At 37.4% G+C, this 22,211-nt stretch overlaps 1 protein-coding gene, 1 long non-coding RNA gene and 1 pseudogene across 2 annotated transcripts; 1 reads left to right on the plus strand and 2 right to left on the minus strand.

Annotated features, from left to right (window-relative positions):
• The first annotated feature begins 387 nt into the window (after positions 1–387).
• On the plus strand, positions 388–2,125 carry LOC149815842 (uncharacterized). The gene is made up of 3 exons (XR_016427815.1): positions 388–607; positions 1,741–1,826; positions 1,914–2,125. It is a non-coding gene; the product is annotated as an uncharacterized LOC149815842 (long non-coding RNA).
• A 3,126-nt stretch (positions 2,126–5,251) lies between these two features.
• LOC149815843 (putative prolyl 4-hydroxylase 7) lies at positions 5,252–17,569 on the minus strand. Its single transcript, XM_089989165.1, has 8 exons — positions 17,328–17,569; positions 17,118–17,225; positions 15,714–15,771; positions 15,516–15,620; positions 10,471–10,528; positions 10,225–10,400; positions 10,085–10,148; positions 5,252–5,819 (listed from the first exon to the last, which is right to left on the minus strand). The coding sequence occupies exons 1-8, from the start codon at positions 17,405–17,407 to the stop codon at positions 5,668–5,670; spliced, it is 801 nt and encodes a 266-aa protein (XP_089845291.1). The 5' UTR covers positions 17,408–17,569; the 3' UTR covers positions 5,252–5,667.
• Positions 17,570–19,142: 1,573 nt separating this feature from the next.
• LOC149815844 (exocyst complex component EXO70H1 pseudogene) overlaps positions 19,143–22,211 on the minus strand; it is a 6,077-nt pseudogene continuing 3,008 nt past the window's right edge.

Below are 22,211 nucleotides of genomic sequence, written 5' to 3' on the forward strand. Positions count from 1 at the left end.
AACATGCGGGGCACATTGATTTTGAGCAAAAACAATGAATTAGTGACAGTCCTAACCGCCACTAGTATCAGTGGAAGATCAAACGTCGAATGCATGAGGCACATTTATTTTGAGCAAAAACAATAAATTAGGGCGGACCTGAACCATTGTTAAAGGTTTCACTGGAAAAAAGACATTTAATTGCAGTTGTGACCTAAGTGCATGTTTGATGGCTCGTCCCGTGCATCGCATGGGACGAAACAGACGTTTAGAACGTCTTTTTAACAAACATTAGATGCGGTGGACGGCGTTCTGTCCATCCGTCACATCCAATATACAGTGTAATTGTCGATCCACCTCTACAAAAAGAACAGGAACGGAGGGAACCGATCAAAAAAAATTTGTGCATCGACAGGCGTGCTATCGTTTGCGCTGAAACTGAAGCCCTAATCGTTGAGCCTCATTCTTCTCCTCCGAAGTTTCGCAGGAGGTCTGAGAGTGTTTTCCCTCTCTCGACTGCAAGCTCTAGTTTTCTCGGACTCTCCATCTAATCCTCTTCATCGTTCGATTCCTGCATTCGGGAGCCCTAGTTCTCGATCCCCTCCTCTTGATCATCCGATTCGTGCAGGTACGCCATTATCTATCCAGCGTCTGTATTTTTTTTTGTTCCTTTCCCTGTTTTCTGTTGAATTTTGCCATCAATGTGTTAAGGGTCTTTGCATACAGAAACAGCCATCAGCAGGTCACAATCTTCCCTATCAGTCGTCTAGATGGCACCCATTCATGCATCCACCCATTGGTTCATCAGCCTTCTTAACTCTCACATGCATGCCCAGCCATTGGAGATGAATTTTCCAATATGATTTGTATATAAGGGGATACAGAACCGGAGTCAAAATGGAGTATTCATGTGACATAGTCACCCACCAATGTGGTTAACCCCATTGGATAGCTTGTTCTGTGTACTGATAAGCAGGCCATAATCGTAACAATGACCGCTCATTGGTTGTAGTTACTTGCATCAGATGCCTCATTTTCGTGCACTTTCCGATCTTTTACTCTATTTAGTACTCCATTTCTTTTGTTCTGATATTAAAAACTGATGAATTTTAGTATGTTATATTCGTTAACCCACAGATGATCAGCCTTTTTTTTGTGCTTCTTTTTATGAAGGTGAGATTGTTCACTGAAAAAGGGCAAGATTTAATTCAAGAATTGAAGTGAAATCACTGATGTTCAAGATTAATCTTACATGATGTTAGTCTGATTTAAGTCATATAAGACATTAGGACTGAAGAGCTGACACTATCTGCCTGCTCCATTTCTGACAATGAAAAAGCTCATGTTAACTTGATGGAACGATCTCTGTTATTGTCAATATGTTGGATATTACAATTCCGTGAAACAATTTTTTCAAATCGCCTACTTACCAGTTTTGCTGGTAGTTATGGGTGCTTGCATTGATTGCTTCTAGGTGTTGTCATTTGTTAGTGTATTATATGCCGGGTTAAAGTTGGTTATAATTGTTTGTATGTACAAATGACTTAGCAAACTTTTATTTTTTCATTTTTTTTATGGAACTGACACCATGGATGTGACCTGCATCCTCTTTTTAGTAGGAACTGGCTTTTGAATCACTTGAATCAGACCTATGTACAGGTTTTCTGGCGTTTCAGTTTCATGGATTTTATAATTTGGTAAAAGTATATGTAGATGTTTTATGTGGATTGTAGTAATGAACTAGATATTTTTGTTAATCAGATATTATGTATGATTCATGGTCTCCTGCCATGACTATGAGTTCCATCTGTAGCATTCTTTCCCCGCTCTCAAGCTCCCCTGCAAAGGTTCTACTCAATTGTATTCTCTATAGCCATAAAAGTCCCAATATTCTTTTTCTTTCCTAACTGTAAGGTTTCTCATTTTTTATATAGAAATGCCCTGTGGACAATGACCTCTATGTGAAGAACGGACACAATAGTAGATCGCCAAAGGAGACAAGATGGTGGTTCCATGACGACAAAGTGTAGATGATGCGCAAGCAATTATCCTTCAGGCCATAAGCTTAGTAACTTTATTTCAAACTGCATACTGCTTGTTCTTCTGCAGTGCCAGTCTCAAGTGTGTTTGGGAATGCACATGTTTCTGGTATTTGTAATGGAGAATAATGTATTTAGCAAACAAGTCCTTGTTAAGTAAAAAATAATACTTCTCTTGGTAAATGGCAGTATCACTGCAATATCCGAGTTGGTCATGTTTTTTGAGTTTTCATGATATCTTGCTGTGTTTGGCTATTTGTCCTTGAAGCACCATTTCTGCTGCAGACCTTTTTGTTAGGAAGATTCATTGGAGTTCTACCTCTAGCGTATAAGATTTCAGGATTAATGTTCTTTTATATAATATCGGCCATGAATGTTATGAAAAAAGTTGGTGTTTTGTTATATAAAAATTGGTCATAATTGATAGTGTTTCAGTAAACAAGTTCACACATCCATCTGGGTCACCTGGTTTGAGCAATGTCACGCATGTTGGTACCAGAGTTTTTATCACGAGAAAATCTTGTAGTGAGAAAAAATCTTGCAAAAATATTCATCATCATAGCCAAGCTTTATCCCAACTACATGAGGTCGGCTTTGCGGATCTTATTTATCTATTTATATCATTTTTTACTATTTTCATACAAGTCTACAGTGGTCTTCTTTTTCTAGTTTCTTGTACTTTAGCCATAACAACCTTTTGCACAAGATTCATATTAAGTCTTTGTGTTGAAACCATCTTAAACAACATTAACTTATTTTCTTTTATTAGTCTGACTCCTAGACACATTTTAATATTTGAGGTAAAAATTCAATTCAAGATCCATATTTGGGGCAAAAATCCCATTTGAGATCCTTATTTGGAGCAAAAATCCATATTCGGGGCAAATAACTCATTTGAGATTCATATTTGAGAAAAAAATCCAATTTCAAATTCATATTCAGGGCAAAAATTCATGATTTTAGATATAATTTTGTAATTGGATCCATATTTGGGCAAAAAACTATAATAAACTTGTTAAAACATGTAAAATGGTGGACAGATTGGGTCGTACGATCTAAAATAAAGTAATTCAACCCATTATCCATGATTGTTCAAGTTGTCTGCACATTGTCATCAAACAATGGACATTTGGAACATAGCATTTGAGTACGGTGAAAACAAACGTTGGACTTGGAACAGTCATACAGAACAAACAAAACCAATGTTCTGTTCCGTTCTTTTTGTTCATTTTGTCCAACCCTGGACAAGCCATCAAACATACCCTAAATGGTCTTTTTTTTTTGTTGAATTAGCACACATCGTTGATCGCACACTTGTCCAATGTTTCTCTCTCTCTCTCTCTCTCTCTATATATATATATATATATATATATAGAGAGAGAGAGAGAGAGAGAGAGAGAGGAAATCTTGGAATATGACCTTTGTTATAAGAAATACTCGGCAAAATATACAACAACAACAACTATGCCTACTCGGCAAAATATATACACAAAAAATGCTGATCTCAATAAGCCTAGCTACAAAATCACAAATTTGAATAAGGACTAATCACTGGCATCTGATTTGCCAAAAATGCAGGTGGTCTTTAGTGGCAGACACAAACACCTCAAAAAGGCTGATTTTCACGAGTTCATACATTTTGGGGTTTCTAAGATCCCACAATCCTACACACGCACAGGCACTTATTTGTACTTTTGAAACGTTTTTTTGAAGTCATAAATATTTTATCTTTTAACGTTCTTCTTCCTTGGCTCTTCAAGGCAGACCTCTGATTCTCCTGTCAATTATTATTGTTATCTAACCATGTTTGTGGTCAGGTGAGAGAGAGAGCCGAGCAACCAAGAAGGTGCAACATCTTCTCGTGTTTGATCGATTCATCGATCAGACTTTATATATTTGTTTTTTTATTTTATAATATATTTAATAATAAATATGCTTTACATAAAGATTTTACGTCTATACTTTTTAAAACATAAAAAATGGATGGCTCACAATTTTATAATACAAAGTATTATCAGACTCTTTGAAAAATGCATCTAAATATCCAAAATTCATAATCTAAAATAAGTGGATCACTAAATAAATGATAAAAATACAATATGTAGAACCTGATTGACAAAAAACTCGATCTTTAGAGAAAGAACGCCACCCAATCATCATTGGTTATAGATGCTGCACCTTCCTTTGGTTTTTATATATATACACAATTAATTATAAATACTATATGTTTAACATGATCGATTTAGTGGAAACAACCCTTGGATCGTGTTTTTGATAAAACATGTTTTGTTGTGTTGGTAACAATCGATATATTTACATCCATTGATTTTTGCATCGCTAGAGAAACCTGTAGACAGTTTAGATTTTAGCCATTCAAAAGTTTGTTCCAACTATAAACAGCATAGATTACATTCATGAGGTTGTTTGGAGCCTATAAAAAAAGAGTTAGTTAAATTGCTTGAATAATACAAATGATTGTACATATACGAGAAGGTGATAGCAGAAGACAGCTTTTCTAGCAAATTGAGTTTTTGAAGAGTTTTTTTTCATGTTTTCATTAAATCTGACCATAAAGATGTGTTCGACATGAGCAATATACTAGGGAATGATACTTGAATTGAATAATGTTTTTTTAATAAAAACATGATTTTTTAGGCCTCAAATATTTATAAAAATCTTAATCTGTCAAGTTTTGAACCTTTCAAAAACCTATCCCCATATTAGAATCAAATGATCCAAAACTTGATTCTTATAAATGTAAAACACATCTATATGGTCAGATTTAAGAAAAACATGAAAAAAAAACTTAAAATATCAATTAACTAGAAAAGTAGTTAGCAGTTACCACATACTCTCTCTCTCTCTCTCTCTCTCTCTCTCTCTCTCTCTCTCTCTATATATATATATATATATATATATATATATATATATATATATGTGACCTCATAGATGTCTTCAACGTGATCAATTTAGTAGAAATAGACTCTTGGATCCAATGTTTTTAAAATAAAAATACAAATTTTTGAAAGATAAAAATTTGATATAATCTTCTTTTCATATGCGAGCTTTTCTCACTTCAAAAAGGTGGCCGTGCAGTAGAAGAGCATAAGTAGCTCCTTGAAAATTTTAACTGTTTATTTTCCCATGTATATAAAGAATCAAATTCTAATGTTGAATAAAGTCCAATTATATGCATTTATTAAATAAAGTTGGTGCACCAAAATGACATCTCGTTTCCGAATATCAGGTCATTTCGCATAAAAGAATCTATGAGCAAATTTACATTACAGATTCAAAGAGATGTTTTAGAACTAAAATTACAAAACAGTAGCGACCTGCATTCTGTTATTTCCAGAGTTGGAATTGGAATACCTATGGCAATGGGTTACGTTAGGCTACTCCCTCTACCACAGAGGCAATCACTTGCAATGACCAAAAGCAGATTTTTTTGTTTTTCCCTAAGCTACGATAAAAAATTTCTGATGTTCACAGGAATCTAACAGCTAGGTTAAAGGAAAATCCTGCACTTAAAACACTTCTACAACTATGAAGTTAAGGATTGATGTATTCGGATCATGCTAACCATTTGAGGGTCAACATGTGAAATGTTGATCCTTGTCCACGCAGTATCAGTTCACCACTGCGCCGCTTATTGACCAAAGCGTCTAACATGAATCCAGCATGTTGCAGACCACTTTTCACCTTCTATCACAGGACAACTTCTGTGCAGACTAGCAGTATCAGTTGTTGCGTTCAGATGAAGGCTGAAGAAGAGCAGTGCGTACCCCTTCTTGGGTTTCACTGAAAGCAGAACAAGCTTTATATAAACATGGAGAGATACATGAAACTTGCATGTTCAAATATCATGTCATATACTCGTTGAAAAGTTATAATGGAGAATAATCTGACAAAAAGAATGTCTCCAATTACTCTGCCAATTACAAATACTGATTCAACTTTATCCAAGAGTTACAGTGCCAACATTAGCCAAAGAAATGATAATTTTCTAAAGAAAACAGGATTGTCTGAATGAGAACAAGGCAGAGAAAGCAACACTAAAGCAAAATGCTATTTAACATAGAGAGATCTCATTGATTGATTTAAACTGCACAAATTTTCACATGAAAGCTTAAAACTGTGCTATCCAAATAAATCAATTATTTGAGCACATTCAGCATGCTTTAGCAGCATTTGCTTGACAAATACATGGAATATCATTGGGTAATCAAATATGGATACAAACTATGACCAAGTTGTCAACTGATGTAAACAAAAAGCTGTAAACCAGGGTTACCGGAAACACTATGACTCGGAGAAGCACGCTTTCCCGAAAGCAAAACGTGACACTTGCGAAACACGCGAGGAAGCAACTATTTTAAATGGAATGATGCTTCCCAATATCGGGAAGCAAATTTCTTTTTTTTGGCTCTTGGACAGTTTTACCCTTCGATAAATTTTTTTTATGGAAAAAAATAAAAAGGGACTGTTTTTTAAAAGGGTAAAATAGTAAGTTTTGGTTTTTGTGAAATATCAAAAACAAAAACCAAGTAGGGTTTGGGATTTTCGATTCCCAAACCAGAGTTGTTAGTCAAGGAAGCGGGAGAGGGAAGCGGAAGCGGGAAGGAGGCACTTTAAAATTTTAGGGTGCGGAAAGCAGAAAGCGACTTAGAAGCGAACCAGGAATCGTCTCGAAAGCGAGAAGAGAAGCGAGCAAGAAGAGACCTAGGAAGCGAACAAGGATTCAAAGGGGAAGAGAAAGGGAAGAGAGTAGGAATCGAAAGAGAAGCGAAAATATATACTTTTCTAATTTATCAAAATATAAGATTTATATTATTATTGACAAAATAAAACATGACTAGATAACATTAGTAAATCAACAAGAGTATTACTATATAATATAAAAATTAGAGAATGATTGCAAAAAAATACAAAAAATCACATAAATAAGACTAAAAGTCCCTCAAGATATTTATTGATATCCCTTGTTCAAACATGAGCTTTTGAGTTTTGAGCAACATAACCCAAAGTCCAAACAAAGTGAGGAGCTAACCATATATGCACTATTACATACCCCACACTTAATTCTTATGAAAGTGAATCTCAGTCCCAGCCAAGTGGTTTTTGGGTGGGTGCATTGGAGTTTTTTCCTCTAAACTTTTTCTTTTGAAATGGTGGCCGTTGTGTCTGGCCACCTAGATATGGCCTCTTGTCATTTCCTCCTTGTTCCGATGTCTTCTTCTTGTTAAAACTTCCCTTTGACTCTCATATTCGTCATTCAGCAAAGTAGTTGCAGCTATTGCTACCGGAAAAGTTTGTGGCATGCTTGTCAGAACTTTGAAGCGAAGTTCTTCCTTTAGAACCCTGATGTACTTATTCACTCTCTCACGATCGTTGGCGAATAAATTGGAATAGGTTCATGCTCTCTTGACATAATTCAAGAAATTCAACCTTCTTATCTCTTGCATGTAGAGGAAAGTAGTTATCTAAAAAGATCCTTCAAAAATCTTCCTAGGGAATTACATCGTTTTCAAAGAAATGAGTTCCTTTGATTGTGTCCCACCATTTTCGAGCGTTATCCTTTAACCTATACGTGCCAAAGTCTATCTTCTAGTTTTCTTACTCAGACAATACTGCAAAAGCTCATTCAATTTCCTTGATCAAGCTTTCTGCCATTCTCTGGGAAGTTCATATAAATAAGATCACCCACGATATTTAGTTATTTATTATATTCTCAAACTATAGAAAACTGAAAAAGAAAACCAGGTAACATAACCTATAAGAAAAAAACTGATCCAAATTGCTAATATGACATGAATTGTATGAAATATGAATCATGCTTCTCAATTATTATAACTGCATATATCAAATAATCAAACTACTTTTATATAACCTAACTGATTGACAAAACCTTATCAAAACTTTCAAATAATCAAATATACACTTCAAAGTCTCATATCATGATATCATCATAAGAAACAAGACCCAAAAATGGGAGAGACAGAGGGAAAGATAGTGAGAGACAGAGAGCGAGGGAGAGGAGAGTGAGAGATGGAGAGACAGAGAAAAGTGAGAGAGTGAGAGATAGAGACGAAGAAAAGTGAGGGAGAGGAGAGTGAGAGAGAAAGGGAAAGAGAGTGAAAGACAGAGGGAAAGAGAGTGAGAGGCAGAGAGATAGAGAGCGAGGGAGAGGAGAGTGAGAGACAAAGAGCGCGCGCGAGAGAGAGAGGAAAGACTTGGGAAAGTCAAATAGGGCATCAACTTTCCCTTTTATATGCCCGAAAAGACTGCTATACCCTTTAAAAAAGGGTATTTCATTCTTTTGTGTTTTTTTGGGTAAAAAACAAATTCATAAAGGCTAAAAATGTCCTTTACTAGGAAGCTCACTTCTCCTAATTGAGAAGTGAGGTTCCCAATTAGGGGAAGCTCAATTCCTAGAGCTTTCCATTTAGGGGAAGCACATTTCTTCTTAAAAGGGAAGCACACTTCCCAATTCAAAAGGGAGCTACATTGGCGTTTCGAAAGCGCAGCTTTTTGTGCTTTCGAAGCGCATTTCACTGCCTGTACAGGCGCTTCCAGTAACCGTGTCCCAAACCCTACCCTCTCTCTTGCTCCTCCTCTCCGATGACCTTCGGCGAGCTCTAGCGAACTCCATGGGTGTCTTTAGGTACACACTCTCTCTCTCCCTCTCTCATTCTTTCTCACTCTCTTTGACTCTCTCTATGTCTCTTTCTGTTTCTCTCTCTATCTCGCTCACTCTCTTTGACAACATTGTTCCGTTTTTCTGTTTGTTTTTTTTGTTTAATTTGGCTAAAATGGTTGGTTTAGTTCATGCTACATATTGATGCACTCTTTCTTGCTTAGTTATGCTTCTGCTCCAATTAGGTCGTCATATTAGAATGTAAAAAATACTTAGTTGTATGGATCTTTTTTTCCTTCTGTTATTTTTCTGCATTGAGATAAAATCCAACAAATTTGACAGTGTACTATGTGTATAATGTATAATGATTGTTCTCTAAGTTGATTTAATTTTCTATTATTTGAGAATTTGGGTGTTGATAGCAATTATCGTTTTTTAATCTTGAATTATGAATTTTTCTTGTATTATTTATTAAATTATTGCAACAGGAAACATTTGTTAAATGGTTGCAACTTGATGTATTTTTTATTAAATGCTTGCAGCAAGACGCATTTGTTAAATGGTTGCACTTGCATATATGATTTAGTTTAGAGATTAGTAGATCAACTTTAATGTATCTGCTTATGTTTATATTTTGGTAAATTAGAAAAAATATAATTATATTTTCACTTCCCTTTTGATTCCTATACACTTTCCACTAGAATTTTAGGTCACTTCCCTCTTCATTTTCCCTTTGAATCCTGGTTCGCCTCCGGTTCGATTCCTAGGTCACTTCCGGCTCGCTTTTGAGATGATTCCCGCTTAGCTTCCAAGCCGTTTCACGCTTCCCACTTTTGCTTCTCGAATCGCTTCCCGCTCCCGCTTCCTCAACTGGCAACTTTGTTGTAAACAATGGTCCCTTACAACGGTTATAAATATCAAGTCATACCGTATAAATCTCCTATATAAGTGTTCTAAAATCATGTTAACTCATTATTTCCTTTCTATAGAAGCTAAAACCTATCTGGACTCAAAATCCTGCATATGCTAAATCACAACCTTAACTTCTTCATTAAACTGCCTTGCATTCTAATTCTTGCAGCCCTTATCGCCTCAATTTCTTCCATATCAGTGCCAAGATAGGCCTCCATGTCATGTTTAAAGTATTTTAATTGACAGTTTTTTCTTCTATTAGCCATATTCTTAAATGTCTTCCAATGCATTCATCCATAAACTTGGTAGGTTATATGACCTAACTGATCTGTGATCGTTCTCAGGTTGATTTTGATGGTTTGAAATTGCCAAAACAAACTGTCTTCAAACATAAAAATTCAACCTCGGTATTCATCACTTATTTTGCCTTACCGATATTTTAGAAAAAAAATTCATATGTAAAAACAACTGATCACAAATTCAATCAACAAAAGGATTATGTTTCTAATCCACAAACCTGCAAAACCACTTTTCCCACACTTTGACAAAGAATCCTCATGCTCCTTATTTTGAGCACTTGCCTGAAAAAAAGAATTACATATTTTACAGAACACCAATCAATTAGAAAACAAGGTGCCACTAAAAGCAATCACTTGCCTCCACACTTGGAAAAACAGTTTCCCCTCCCGCTTTCACATTAGATAAATACATGAGAACTGTAGCCATTCGATGACCTCCACGAGCTATATTGTGCTTGTCGTTGAAATAGTCAAAGTGGGATTCATACTTTTGACCAGGACCATAGTGTAGAACATGTATGGACTCACCATTTTCTGATTTAATATAAAATTTCAGGTTAATACTGATCAGTCACAGAGTAAAAAGAAAAATATCATAAAATACCTCTTGGAAGGAAAGTCCAGGTTGAGATCCTGTTCTCTATCCTCCTAACAACTGCATCCTAGAAACCAAGAAATAAGGGGAAGAATCAAAGAAGGAAAAACTTCAACAGTGCTGGTGAATACAATTACAGCTGTGATCATCATAAAAAAATTGAATAAGCAGACCATCTACAGTCACTGAAATGAAAGGCAAGTGCTTTAATAAGAATGACCGCAAATAGTGTTTGGTTAATGGGAAAATAACAAAAGACCTGCTTAATAATAAGTAAAAGTTATTCTTTTATAAGAAATTACAGAATGTCTAGACAAGTTCCAATTTAAAGGGTGAAATGTATGGAATGGTGAACCTTGTTCTATTCATCAACAAATTAGTTATCTGTTAAACATTCAACACCCAAGTCTTCCTCCTTCTCCTACAACTCATGCCAGGGCAACAATCCACTTTGTAAGACCTGTGTCTTTTAAAAAAAACAGTTTTGGATACAGGTTGGATCCAGGTCAACACCCCTCCCCCCCCCCCTTGTGTTCTATTTAAACCCCCCACAGGGGGGTTTTCCTTTTTTTAAACACATAGACCCCGGACGCTTTCCCTGCTCACCCCGAGGTACCCGACACTGCTCGCCGGAGTTCCCCGACCCCCGCCGAGATCCCTGCTCGCCGAAGCCTCTCGCCGACTCCTGCCCCGCCTATCTCCCCTCGCCTCCCTCTCTCTCACGCCGACTCCATTTCCCCCCTGTTTTCTCCCTCTCGTCGATGGACCCAGTCCAGACACCATCTCCCTCGCCGTAGCAGGTATGTTTTCCCCTCCCTCTCGGTTTTTGCTTTGCCAGCTGGCACCACCAAGCCGGGCCGCCCGCTGGGTCACCTCCAGACACCACCCGAACCCTTTTTTTCTCTCTCTCTCTTGCCTCTCGTGGTTCACGGGAGCCACCCGAATCCTTCCCTCTCCTTCCCTGTCTATCGCTGGCAGACCGGAGCTCGACGGGAGGGAGGGTGTTGTGCACGCGCTCCTTTTTTTTTTCCTGTCTATTGCCGGCAAACCGGGGCTCGCCAGGAGAGAGGGGTGCCAAAAACGCCTCTTCTCTTTTCTTCCCCTGTCGACACTCTTTTTTTTTGTCTTCTTGAACCCGAGTCGGGCTCAGGTTTCGCCGTTCTAACGTGCCACCAGTGGCGGTCAACCTACCGCGCTGAGCTCGGTTTGAACCGAGCCTAGGCTCGGTCCTGTCTTGTTTGGGGCCAAACCCAGCTCGGCTATCACTGAGCGCAACCCAAGTCGGCCACGTAACCCGAGCCGACTCGTATGCGCCGAGTCTGACTCGGTTCCTCTAAGCCTAGCTCGAACTGGGTTCGGGTTCGACCTCTGCGACACAAGCATCGCTTATTCTGTTAAATTAAGTTTGTTGCATCTTTCTTTTCGCAGCACAATAAAATATCTTTTAGCGCACCACATCGGCGCAACGAACGAGACACACTTACCAAGGCACAGGCCTTTAAGAACCTATACTCAGAATCGTCAACAAGTCAGACCATCTTCGAGGTAGAGAAAAGTTGCATACAAAAACAAATGACAGAATATTTCTCACTTATATATATATATATATATGCTTTTAACTCAATGACGTAGTTTTGCGTATTCTTGTCCATTTAAATTATGTCATTTACTTTGCCGCCGCGTTGTAATGTAAACAAGCTACTGCTTATGCAATTTATTTTGCTAATATATTGTTTCGCACATCGCTTACGCAGTTTATTTAGCCGATGTACGGTTTCGTACATCGTGTATTGCTTACATAATTTATTTAGCTCGATATGTGGTTTCACACATCGGGCCTTGTTTTATATCATTTACCTTGCTGTCACGCTGTAATGTGCATAGACTTATGCTTTAATATATATGTATTCTATATACATATATATAACCTTATAAAGTACGCAGTTTTGCGTACTCCTGCCTACTTTATATTACACTTACATGTATTTAAAGACGCAGATTTGCACATCTTTGACAATTCCTTATTTTAGAAAGGATTTCGCATGCGAGATTTCAAACTCGTATTATTGGTTGTCTCGAAAAGCAAAACAAGTATTCGGCGTTTGCGTATTCACAATCGATTTTTTTCCTCAAACCTGCGTAATAGAAACGCATCGACTATGTAGTCTTAGGTGGTACGTACGTTCGGTCCTTCTTTTTAGTATATGAAATGACTCGGATATTCTCCGATCTAAAACACGAAACATTGAAATTTCTAAATGAAAGTTGGGGTTTCTTTCTGAGAAACCAATATCGCTCTCATCGTAGTGGTACTATTAGACATGCACCGCATGTTAGTACTACAATGATTGAACTGGAGGTTTATAGTGACCTCGTATAGCATGAAAATGCATGATGATTAAAGAAAAATCACATAAATGGTGATGATCGCCTTCTCAGGCAAGATGCTCGATTTAGTTTGAAAGACCAGAGCATGTAGAATGGGTCGTCAGTTAAAACAGAACCTGACATACCTATTCGTTTCTTTGGTTCTGTCAAGAGAGAGGATGGGATGGTACAAAAACTTCGATAGACAAATTGTTAACAACTACGCTCCTCAAATAGCAATGACTCGGTGTCCCCGATCATCGGAGTTAGGGGATTAGGCTACCAAAAATTATCCTAGGTGGTAGATCTCAATGATCTCTGTTGATGTTCAAATGCATCTTTTTGAACAAGTGGCCTCTGGGGAATTCTTTCTCGGTCATTGGCCATCCCCTTAAGAGCAGACTCAGCTAGTTGTCCGGGATATCAAAAATACATAGAATAACAAACCCCCGAGCAGTCTCAGTTATTTTTACGTTTTTCCTATGCGTACCCTCAAGACAAATAATTATCGAAATAAGATTATTATACTCATTTTACTTATTCTGAATTGCACATTATGAAAGGAAGAACGCATATGTTAGTCTTGTTATGAATTTTGATATCTATGCACCTACCAGATTTTTATAAGTCTGGTCCGTTTTATGGGTTACAGGTGATGATTAGGTCGGTATGGCAGGCGATGATAGGATGACGTGATGACATCAAGATCTCACTCTTTCTCTGACGTTTCGTTCCTGGGCACGTTTTAAAATTTTGCATAAGGGTTTCTTTTGAAATCCCTCTTTTGTATAAACTTTAATTATCAAAAACCTTGTTTTGAATCTATATGGTTTTAATCCTTATACGGAGATACAAATCTATTGGGCCAGTGTTATCAAAAATGCGCCTTGAGGCGCAAAAGGCCCGCCTCAAGGCGCGCCTCGAGGCGCAAAAGGCGTGTCTCGCCTTGAGGCGTGGCCCTCTTAGCCACAAGGAGCAAAAAAAAATTACAAAAATATTTCTAAGACATGATCAACAAGATTTTTGTAGGTTAATCTCATATATTTTCGAGTTATTTCAGTTATGTAATCAGTTTCTTAGTATATTACTATATTTTAACTTTTGTTGGTTAATCTTGAATATTTTTCAGTTATGTAATTAGTTTTTTAATATATTTTAACTTTTGTTGGTTAATCTCATATATTTTTCAGTTATGTAATTAGTTTTTTAGTTACTTTTATATGTTAATCTCATATTTTTTAGAATAATCTCATATATTTTAACTTTTGTAGGTTAATCTCATATATTTTCCAGTTATTTCAGTTATGTAATCAGTTTCTTAGTATATTTTAACTTTTGTTGGTTAATCTCATATATTTTCCAACTATGTAATCAATTTTTAGTTACTTTTATATGTTAATCTCATAATTTTTAGAATAATCTTATATATTTTAACTTTTGTAGGTTAATCTCATATATTTTCCAGTTATTTCAGTTATGTAATCAGTTTCTTAGTATATTTTAACTTTTGTTGGTTAATCCCATATATTTTCCAGTTATGTAATCAGTTTTTTAGTTACTTTTATATGTTAATCTCATATTTTTTAGAATAATCTCATATATTTTAACTTTTGTTGGTTAATCTCATATATTTTCCAGTTATGTAATCGGTTTCTTAGTATATTTTATCTTTTGTTGGTTAATCTCATATATTTTCCAGTTATGTAATCATTTTTTTAGTTACTTTTATATGTTAATCTCATATTTTTAGAATAATCTCATATATTTTAACTTTTGTAGGTTAATCTCATATATTTTCTAATCATTTCAGTTATGTAATCAGTTTCTTAGTATATTTTAACTTTTTTTGGTTAATCTCATATATTTTTCAGTTATATAATCAGTTTTTAATTACTTTTATATGTTAATCTCATATTTTTTAGTACTTATTTGAGATTTGCTATTTCTTATTGGTTGTTATTTCATCAATAAAGCATTTCTTTATTTATTTGTATTTTCAGATATTTTTTATAATTTTTTTAAAGTTTTTTAAAAAATTATTCGAGGCTTACGCTTTACGCCTCGCCTCGGTTTTTGGTGGAGCGCTTCGCTACGCCTCAATGCTTTTCACAACACTGTATTGGGTAAAGGAAAGTTCGCATGTAATGCGCCCAAAGTCCGTTGACTTGTTATTTCAAACACTATTTTTCCGCTGAACTGTTATTTTAAACTCTGAAAAATGATTGATTGCAAAGCATTTAAATTTCTCCTAAAAGATTACAAGTTCGGGATTTTTGGGGTGTTACACACTTTGTTTTGCATTTTCAATCATTTCAATAGCCTTTAAGACATACAAAATTTACAGACAATTATGTGAATCAATCTCAAAAGAAACACAGAAGGGAACAAGCTCATATTCCATCTTAACATTCTTAGTTAGAAGCATTAGCAAATCTCTTTCCCTACTTGACGAATCTCTTTAAGACCTATTTTAAACACCTAATTTGTGAAGAGGCATTAGCATTAAACCATGAAATAAAATATATCTATAACCTACCAAGAGGACTCATGGCCATCAACAAACATACCACATGTAAATGAAACAAACCAAGAAAATAAGATGAACAGCAGTGACTAGATAACGGAATAACAAAAAAATAGAAAATATGATGTGCACATTATTAAAATAAATATGAATGACCATTCACCTGCCCCTTTTTTAGGAAATAGCCTGAACTTGTCCTGACATTGCTCTGAATACTCTTCCCGGATACATTGTCTGACACCATTGACTTCTGCAGCTTACCCCTGGACTATGACCACCACCCAACTAAAACAATTCAGCTGTAGGAAAACTTAGATAAATAGGTATCTATAAAGCATAATTCATTAGAGAACTGCATTACCAATTTGATAAGGTGATCACATTCCTCATCCGAAAGAAATCCCTTGTACAAAAATGCCCTGTCCCATGACCAACACGAAGATCTTCAATTCCCAAAATTCCAGAAAATCAAACACAATTACATGTTCCTATTAGTATGATTCAAATACATCCAGTTTGTCTGGATGAATCGGATAAACCGGGAAACTTTGTTGGGTTTGGTTTGGGTCCATTCTCATTTGGGTGGTCCGCCTCTTAGTCCTTTTCTTGTAGAAAGTCAAATATGAGTTTGAGTTATGGGAGCCTATTTTGTTCATGTTTTAACTTGTAAATTTATTAGTCTTGAATCCTCTATTCATATAGAGAGACCTGTGTGAGACACATGAGAGTGCGAGGTTCCTTTAAATTGTGAGAAATAAAGAGACCTAAGGCTTCTTTTACCACAAAGAGAGCACTAGGACGGATTCTTGTAAGCAAGAAGGTTGTATTCTCAAGCTTGGGAGCTTGAAAACAAAACATTGTAACCTGATTTCACATAATGGATTGGTTGCGGTGGCCCTGTGGTTTTTCTCTCTTCTTTTGGAGAGGGTTTTCCACATAAATCGGTGTGTTCTTCCCTTTGCTTTGATTTCTTTGTGCTTTTATATTCCTATTACATTGTTTGCACTATATGATTGTTTTGGTGGAGGTGGCTGCACACTATTTAGTGTGGTTGGGGTTTATGTGATTGTGCTTTTTCATATGAAATTCACATAGAGAGGAAGTGCTTCGTTTGATTCCGCTACTTTTGGTTTCTCCCCAACAAACATAAATTGGACAAAGTGGCAAAACATTGTCAATCTATCTGATTTATCAAGCTGAGCAAGTGCAGTGCACAGAGACACCATACTCAGTGGGTGTTTGCATGCACCCACCTATCCAGAAAAGTCGTAAAAGATAGGAAGTTGACTTGCAGTGTGCTCGAAAACACAAATTTCCAATTTATCCAGTTTTCAAGTCAAAGAAGTGAATTCCAGACACACCAACATTAGAGTTCAAAAGATAGAATACACAAAAGCAACGCGGGCAGCAGCCAAAAAGAAAGATTGACACTCCGAGTTTGCCTCGATAAATGGGATAAACTGGAAAACGTTGTCAATTTATCTGTTTATCAAGATGAGAGGGTGCAGCCCATAATCTACACACAGAAAATAATTAGTGTGTGTTTCCGTTCACGCACACATCCAGCAAAATGGTATAACTAAAGAACTTGCAGTGTGCTAGAAAAAGCAATTTACCAAATTATCCTATTTTTTCAAGATAAATGACTAAATTCCAGACACACCAACACTATAACTAAAAAAGATAGGACACACAAAAACAATGTGGGCAATTGAAAACAAGCAAGACAATGCTATATTGGTGGCAAAGAAAAGATCATCAATACCTTGGGTGCCAAGATAGTTGGGTTACTCGAGTTGGATCAAAACCAGAGGAAGGACCGGAGTGGTCCTCGTCGGAGGAGCCATCGGATCTCAAACGAAGCGAGCTATGCCTGCAGCATACAAAAAAAGAGAAGAGTGAAAACCAAAGAAGTTGGTAGGCTGAAAAACGAGAGATGATGGTGAAAAGAAAAAGCATAGGATTTTATGCGCACCATCCTGGGAAACGAAGAGAGGAATGGGAGAGATGAAGAAGAGAAAGGAGGAGGAGCAGAAACAGAGAGAGGAATTGCATTCTGTTGATGTAGAGTTGGGAAAGGAAGAAGGTAGCGGTAGAGGAAGAGAAGTGAAGCTAAAAGATCGGCCATCTTCATCGCTTATAAGGCTGGTGACTTCCCAAAAACCACAATTCTGATGGCCGCACATGGATTTCTCTTGCTCCCTTGCCCTTTCTCTCTTCTCTCTTCTTTAAGAAGTCTTTTTCTTTTCTCGCAAGCAGTCCGGATCGGGTGCAGCACCCCCATCACCCTCCATCTGGGTCTCACACCTGACAGGCCCTATCCCAAGATGGAGGGTGATCAAGTGCTTGATACACAAATATTTATGCCATCATATTGCATCTGATCTTTTCATTTCTCGCAAGAATAAAAAAAAATGGAAAGAAACAGACAAACTTTCAATTGGTACCAATATTTGCTTTTAATTCGAAAAACTGTCAATTTTTTAATTACATGATATTTTAGGTTCTCAAAAAAAGCCAAAGGGAGGCGTGCTGCTACAATGCCAGAAGATTCAGAAACGTCAGTTTAGATGAAGGATGTTATCCTAAGGCCCGTATTTCATAGTTTTCAAGAAACCTGTCGCCCCACATCAAGAAATTTAGAAAATTGAGTTTTATTTTTCAAATTAAGAACAAAATATTGGCCCCAAATTGATTTTTTTCAAAAGCCCATTAACTTATCAGTTACTTCTCTCAAAAATTTGAAATTCTCTCTCAAAAAAAACTTATCAGTTACTTACAAGTTACAAAAGCTGCCTTGAATCCATTTCAAATTCCTGTTTTTAAGGTATAAAATGACAATTTTTAAATAGAAAAGCATTTTTTATAGATAAATGATATTCTGTCCTTTTATAAAACAAATCATTGTAAATCATATTACGGTATTTCATAGTTTTCAAGAAACCTGTCGCCCCACATCAAGAAATTTAGAAAAATGAGGTTTATTTTTTAAATTAAGAACAAAATATTGGCCCCAAATTGATTTTTTTCAAAAGCCCATTAACTTATCAGTTACTTCTCTCAAAAATTTGAAATTCTCTCAAAAAAAAAAACTTATCAGTTACTTACAGGTTACAAAAGCTGCCTTGAATCCATTTCAAATTCCTGTTTTTAAGGTATAAAATGACAATTTTTAAATAGAAAAGCATTTTTTATAGATAAATGATATTCTGTCCTTTTATAAAACAAATCATTGTAAATCATATTACGGTATTTCGTACAACGAGGGTATTTTATTTACTTTTTTTACTAACTAAACAAGAGTCATCTGAGTAATCATTTACAAGTAATTATGAAAGTAGCTCTACTAAAGGTAGTCCATTTATGCCGAGAGGGTTGTTTCTGCGGAGTTTTTCCTTCTCTCTATATGAAAAGAAAGTAGCAGGCTGTAGGGATGGCAGGGGCGTAGACGGGGCACAATTTCTCAAACCCCCGCCCCGTTTCAAAATCTGAACCTCCATCCCTGCCTGGGGATGGATTTTAACCTCCGCCCCTGCTTTCATCCTCGTTTCATGTCCTCCATCCCCATAGGCGGAGCTTTGGGGCTAGGGATGGCAGTGGGGCGGGGCGGGGCGGGGGACAAGGTTTCCACCCCCGCCCCGCCTCAAAATTTTATCCTCCACCCCCGCCCCGCCTCCGCGGCGGGGATGGATTTTATCCTCCACCCCCGCCTTCATCCCCGTTTCATGTCCTCCATCCCCGCCCCGTCCCCGTCCCTGTCCCCCCCCCGTCCCCGTCCACGTTTCCGCCTTCATCCCCGTTTCATGTCCTCCACCACGATCGACGCAGTCTGCGCCCGGTATGCCTCCTCGAAGGCGGAGTTGAGCCGCCTGAAAGCCCGCCTCGCGCTTTCGGCATTGATCACCACCGGCATCTCCGCCATGACCGCCACGACCTCGCTCCACGCCATGCGCTCGTAGTTAGCGACGTACTGCCGAAGCTTCTTGGTGTGCATTCGCACCCAAGCGTCGCCGAGGACGAGTCGGAGATCAGAGCTCTGCACCTTAACGATGATGTATTGAAGATTGTTCGTAAGGAAGAGGTAGGAGAGGGGTACGTCTCGGTAGAGCTCCGCCCTCCCGTCGAGCTTGCAGAGGAGGCTGAGTATGAGGGTGGAGGCCTCCCCCTGCGACGGCCAACAGTGGTCGGCGACGGCCCGGCTACAATGATAATGCGGATGGGGAAGGGGAAGAGGCGACGGCCCGGCTCAGCGGCTCCAGGGTTAGGAAATTAGGGAAGGGAGTTAGGGTTAGTAAACAGTAAAAATATAAAGGGTTGGGGGCGGGGATGGGGCGGGGCCGGGACGGGGATGGGCTGGGGCGGGGCCGGGGCGGGGATGGGGCGGGGGGAACGTGCCAGTCCATCCCCGCCTCCACCCCCGGACGGGGATGGATTTTAACCTTCGTCCCGCCTCCATCCCCGTTTCATACCCTTCATCCCCGGTCCAAACGGGGCGAGGCGGGGCCCCGCTTTCCCCCGGTCCACTGCCATCCCTATTTGGGGCGGGGGGGGGGGGGGCAGAACTGGGCTGTAGCCCAATCCTGCCTCTCGGCCCAGTTAAAAAAATAATAATAATAATTTAAAAGCCCAGTCCTAACCCAACCTCGATTCCATATGAAATAGATTTTTATCAATTTTGTAGCCCAGTCCTAACCCAGCTCTGACTGCGGCAAATAGTTTGATTTGTTCATATGAAATAGATTTTTATTAATAATTGTAGCCATTTTTTATTTTATCTCAAAAAAAAAATAAATTTGGGCGCTGCCCCCTAACCCCAGACTATCACACCAATTTTTTTTTCTACACCCCTGTTTGCCCCCCTTCTCCCCCTCACATGAATCCTAGCTATGCCCCAGTCCAAACAGGGACAAGGCAGGGTGGGGCCCTGTTTCTCCGTGATCTATAGTCATCCCTTGAAGGATTGGGGATAGGACGGGGCAAGGCGGGGGAAAGCATAAGTTCATTCCTGCATAAGGATAGATTTTAACCTTCATCCCCGGTCCAAACGGGGCGAGGCAAGGCAGGGCCCGTTGTCCCCGGGTCCACTGCCATTCCTAAGGCTGATTGTAATAAAGGAGATGTTAGGCTTTCTTGTAAATAACTGATAATTTAAGGTGCACGTTTTATATGTGGGTGCAATTGTTATTACATGGACTAAAGCTTGGTCGAAATCTTCAAGATGAATGGTCATGATGTGTCAACCTTTTATTTTATTTTATTTTATTTTAATTGGCGATCGCTTTCAAACAACTGTATTGAGTCCGGATGGCACAAAATTTTGTGCTTTAAGCACCTGATCACCCTCTTGGCCCCACAACTGACAGCTCTATCCCCAAGATGGAGGGCGATCAGGTGCGTAAGGCACATTTTTTGTGCCATCATATGGCACCTGATCTGGACTCAACTGTTTTGCTCAGCACAACGGGGCTTTCAAAATCTGACGGCGTGAAGCTCATAGGAAAATTTAATTTTTTGGTTCAAATTCAATGGTTCAAAGAGTTTGGGTGGGTATCCGACTAAATCCAAAATTGATGAGTTTGATTGAATAAAGCAAATAGAATGTAATTAATAATTGGGTTGGGGTTTGGTATTTGCCAATTTTCACCTAATTTCAAATATTAAATCAAGTGATAATATGACCCAATCACATTAAATAAACAGAAAATGATAGTACTGAATCACAAAAATGATGTATTTTTTAAAAAACCATACAATTTAAAAAAAATTGCCTGATGATCAAAACCACAAATGTTTGTATAAAAATAACATTTTAACCTTCGCATGAACATGAATTTTCTTTAGATATGTGAATTTTCTATCAAAAAAGTGTTCAAGTATTGCATTTAAGATCTGTGATAGACTTTGTCATTGATTTTTAACTCAAAAAATAAAATATTTTATAAAAACACAGAAAAGAACAAAAAAACTAGGCAAAAATATCTTTTCAACGACATTAAATTCGCTAAAAATGATAAAAAGGCATTGAGATAACCCTAATAATGTTCCTAAAATAAGAGATGAGCAGTCACGGTTGCGCTTATCCAAATTATTATATGTTATTTTTTGTCACATGCGCTGGAAATCTAAACAAATAAAATGACAGAGACATATCGTAGATTACCTTCATCTGATGAGCGGTTGGGGAGAAACGTCCCCTGAAAGATATATCAATGTTATCATTATCAGTATCAACCCCGAATCGTTTGGCCAACAATTCACCTGTATCGACTGATACCGATACTAAGTGAATTAGTCTGTATCAGCCAAAAAATAAAAAAAAAACATTACATATCAATCAAAACATGACACATGTTACAACTATTGAAATAATATTAAAAATAAAATTTTAATACTTATTATATATATTAAAAATAGTCAATTCAGAGGTGATGCTTATCGATTTTTTTGCCGATATGATATGTATCGGTCAATACTAAAAATAGTGAGATAGATTGTTTGATTGTTCTAGTCTATAAAACATGTTTTTGGTCTAATTTTGTAACTCAGAAACGGGAACCCTAGAGGGGTTTTCAGTTTTAACACAAAACAAGAACATTATAGGCTTGTGTCTTAGCTTTCCAATGATTATAACAATGCAGATTTTTGACATCAAATTAGAGAAAAACAAATATAAGAACAAAGACTGTTATTTAGAAAATATGAGAATATACAGATTTTTCATAAATATGCAAATTTTTTCCTAAATATGTACTCAAGTATTGCATCCAAGATTTGTGAGAGACTTTACTACTAATTTTTGACCTAAAAATGCAATATTTTGAAAAAACATAAAAAAAAAAAGAAACTATAAAAAATAGCT

The sequence above is a fragment of the Nuphar pumila genome, chromosome 15, assembly GCF_984573655.1.
Source record: "Nuphar pumila chromosome 15, dmNupPumi1.hap1.1, whole genome shotgun sequence".
Taxonomy (NCBI): Eukaryota; Viridiplantae; Streptophyta; class Magnoliopsida; order Nymphaeales; family Nymphaeaceae; genus Nuphar; species Nuphar pumila.

Coding starts and splice junctions, on each gene's coding strand:
- LOC149815843 (XM_089989165.1), bottom strand. CDS start 17,407: ATGCAATTCCTCTCTCTGTTTCTGCTCCTCCTCCTTTCTCTTCTTCAT. Junction 15,772..17,117: donor CAACTATCTTGGCACCCAAG/GTATTGATGATC, acceptor GTCATGGGACAG/GGCATTTTTGTACAAGGGAT. Junction 15,621..15,713: donor GTGATCACCTTATCAAATTG/GTAATGCAGTTC, acceptor TGGTGGTCATAG/TCCAGGGGTAAGCTGCAGAA.